The sequence below is a fragment of the Mus pahari genome, unplaced genomic scaffold (genome assembly GCF_900095145.1).
Source record: "Mus pahari unplaced genomic scaffold, PAHARI_EIJ_v1.1 scaffold_13011_1, whole genome shotgun sequence".
NCBI classification, from domain to species: domain Eukaryota; kingdom Metazoa; phylum Chordata; class Mammalia; order Rodentia; family Muridae; genus Mus; species Mus pahari.
This window is the reverse complement of record NW_018393576.1, coordinates 9,407-12,645: the sequence shown is the minus strand read 5'-3', so window position 1 is coordinate 12,645 and position 3,239 is coordinate 9,407. Positions and strand designations below refer to the sequence as shown.

General features: G+C 38.6%; 1 protein-coding gene across 1 annotated transcript; it reads left to right on the top strand.

Annotated features, from left to right (window-relative positions):
* LOC110315618 (vomeronasal type-2 receptor 26-like) lies at positions 1 to 3,033 on the top strand (the record flags this gene model as incomplete). The annotated part of the gene is made up of 2 exons (XM_021189630.1): positions 1 to 78; positions 2,230 to 3,033. Coding segments are annotated over 2 exons (882 nt in total), but the record flags the coding sequence as incomplete, so codon positions are not given.
* Positions 3,034 to 3,239: the final 206 nt, after the last annotated feature.

Genomic DNA, 3,239 nt, shown 5'->3' with positions numbered 1-3,239 from the left:
GTTGCAGTGATAGGAGGCTATTCCACAGCAATAACAGCTGAGATCTCCCAAATCCTAAGTCTCTACAATGTCCCACAGGTACACAAAGAAAGTATANTCATTCTTATGTTAAANATAGTATTATAGTTACAAATGCTCCTTAATCCAGATATTGTTNATTGATGANGTATGGAAGTGCTTAATAATTTACTATTTTATTATCATTTTAATTCTGAAGAATAATTTATTCATAAGATGAAATCATGTTGTTAAAATAAATTTAATTTCAAAAATTTTAACATATAACTCTGGATACAGGGCACATTATCTTCTGGNGCTTTATATAAATNTAGCTGATTTTCNNGACCCCAAGGGGCTACAGCTCCCTGTGCTAGTTTACAAAGATCAGGGGTAAGGCTGACTGGCCACCAAATACTGGTGGAAATCTTGNAAGTGGCTCAGACAATATCATTTCTCTCCAAGAGGACCACANAAGTATAATTCCAAGGGAGGTGTCTATTATTAGATTTGGGTGGAGGCAGTTGAAGGATGGTGGTCATTCTGGTTAGCCACAGGGTCATGAGTAGGATCATGAGTATTCTTGTTTGGAGCAACATTTTGGAAAAAAAATGAGATTTGTCTCAGTAGGAGACTGTCACTCCATTCTGGACACAGGCAAGTTAACAGCTTTTACTAGCCTCTCTGGTAACCATCTTGGGCCAGCATTCTCTTTGTCATAGGTTCAAGTGGACCCTTGTCCCCAAATAACGATGGGATCTGGTCCTTTCCATTGTCCAGTGAGGGGCTCTCTCCATCTCAAAATGCGTGAGAATCTTGTGATTTAGGATGCCATAGGCAATCAGCTGCTGACCTGCCTTCATTATCCAGGGACAAAAAGTNATGAACAAAGAGAGCATGATTGAGCCTATTTCAAGGCATCAAGGGGGAGTAANNNTNTNTGANTTCAGTCAATGGCTGAAGCATATTTTTTAAAGTCTGATGGGCTTGTTCTATGATTTCCTGGCCCTGAGNATTATTGGAAAAACCAGTGACATGTTTGATGTCAAACTGGGAACAAATCTGCTGGGACTTAATTCCTATATAACCAGGANTATTGTCAGTTTTAGTGATCTGTGGTTTTCCCATGACAGCCATGCACTGTAGAATGTGTGTTATCACATCATGAGATGCCTCTCCAGAAAGGGTACATGCGTGTGTAAATCTACTATAGGTATCAACTGTAAATGCACATATTTTAAGCTTCTAAAGGAGGGAAAATTGGTAACATCCATCTGCCAATGTTCATTAGGGATGAGTCCCCTAGGGTTGACTCCTAGATGAGGAAACTGAATGCCCATTCACCTGGGCATTTCCCTGTGTCAGAGGACCACCCAGGCCAGAATGGGCCCTCAAGTGTCCAGACAAAAAAATGGCAATGTCCTTTTAATAATTAGGGATTGAATCTTCACAGATAATTTGGAAGCAGTAGAAACAGGCACTGTCAGTATACAAGTTAAATGGGGTCACTGGTAATATATTAAAAACCTGGAAGACTGCAAAAATTCTACCAGCTGGGCAGAGGAATATGGGATGTACACTGAAGTAACCTTACATTGTACAATATAGGCAGATTGAAGATTTTTGGTAAGAGGTATAGCAATGTGAGGGGGGTGACCATTGGTTCTTATTAAAAGAGAGACTTTATAATAATTATTGACTTAGTTAGTCAGCCTTTTANCCTAAGCAATCTTATTTTAGGATTATTGACCATGGCTTAAGCATTACAGAAGGACAAAGGGCATAGCAACTTCCTGTGAAATATAGATTCTCCAATGGATTTTACAATACTTCATAGATTCATCTTTATTGGTTAATTAGTCATTGATTTGTGACATCAAGTAAAAGGACCTTCAATGTCATTGTTTCCNCACTTTCATTTTCAGGAAGATGAAAGTTTTAGTATGAGAAGTGATAGGTTTGCAAATGCTTTTGTTTGACTGGAGTTACCTGAAAGATCAGGAGATAGACACTCTTTGGCCCTGTTTGTTATGTTCTATATAAGTACAAAGAAAAAGATACATTATTATATACACAGTGATGAGTCAGTGACATAGATAACAAATTGGTATTCCTTAGGAAAGTTATTTAATTGTTTAATTTCTCCTAGAGTACATAAACAGAAGGTAAACCAAGCCATGTGAGGTTTAACCTAATTGTCTTGACTTATGTCGCAACTTTTTTTCTCTTTAGATCAGCTATGCTCCTTTTGATCAGAGTTTTGAAAGCAGAGTCCAGCTCCAGTCTCCTTACCAGTTTCCTGTGCACACCACAGCTCTGTGTCAGGGAATTATTCAACTGCTGCTATACTTCACTTGGGTATGGGTTGGCCTTGTAGATCCAGGTGATATGANGGGAGAACTCTTCATTATGGAACTCACAGAAGAGATGATCAAGCATGGACTTTGTGTTGCATTTGCAGTAAAGAGTCCAAAATTTCCTTTTCAGGACAAGGTACATATGCTAATTTTTGGAAAATATCTCCCATTGGCACAGGTTATCCTTGCATTTGGTGACTCTTATGCTTTTTGGGGGATTGTCCCTTATGTCCAATTGTGGAATCATGGTAATATCTGGATCACAAATTCTGATTGGTATACCATATTTCCTCATTTCCAAAATCAAGTTTATACATACTTTGGTGGAGGATTATTATTTTCAGATCACATGGATGAAATTCTGGGATTCAAAGATTTTCTCAGAAGTCTTCAACCTAGAAAATACCCTCATAATATCTTTATCCAGGATATGTGGTCGATCTTATTTGAGTGTCCATATTTGTTTCGGAACAAAGTCAGGGAACTAAGTCAATGTGAGCCAAATGGCAGCCTGAGCACACGACCTCTGCATGTTTGGGATATGANTACCTCACCCTTGAGCTATAAAATCCATGCTGCTGTGTATGCCATTGCCCAGGCCCTCCATGAGGAGCTGTCACTCAGAGTGGAAGGAGATTCATTTGACAAAGGTGTACTCCAGTCTGTTCTCCCATGGAAGGTAGCAATACCCATTCTTTTGTTTCCTCGTGCATTGGGCTCTGGATTGTAAGTGCTACACTTTGATTCATGATCTTTCATATTTAGGTTTAGAGAAATATTCCTTATGNTAACATTGTTCCTTATGCTACTTTCTCCTTCCTCAAAGTACTCGTGCTTATTTCAGGAGCATAAGTTAGTAAATAAAAGAGTTAGAAAAAAAGACAT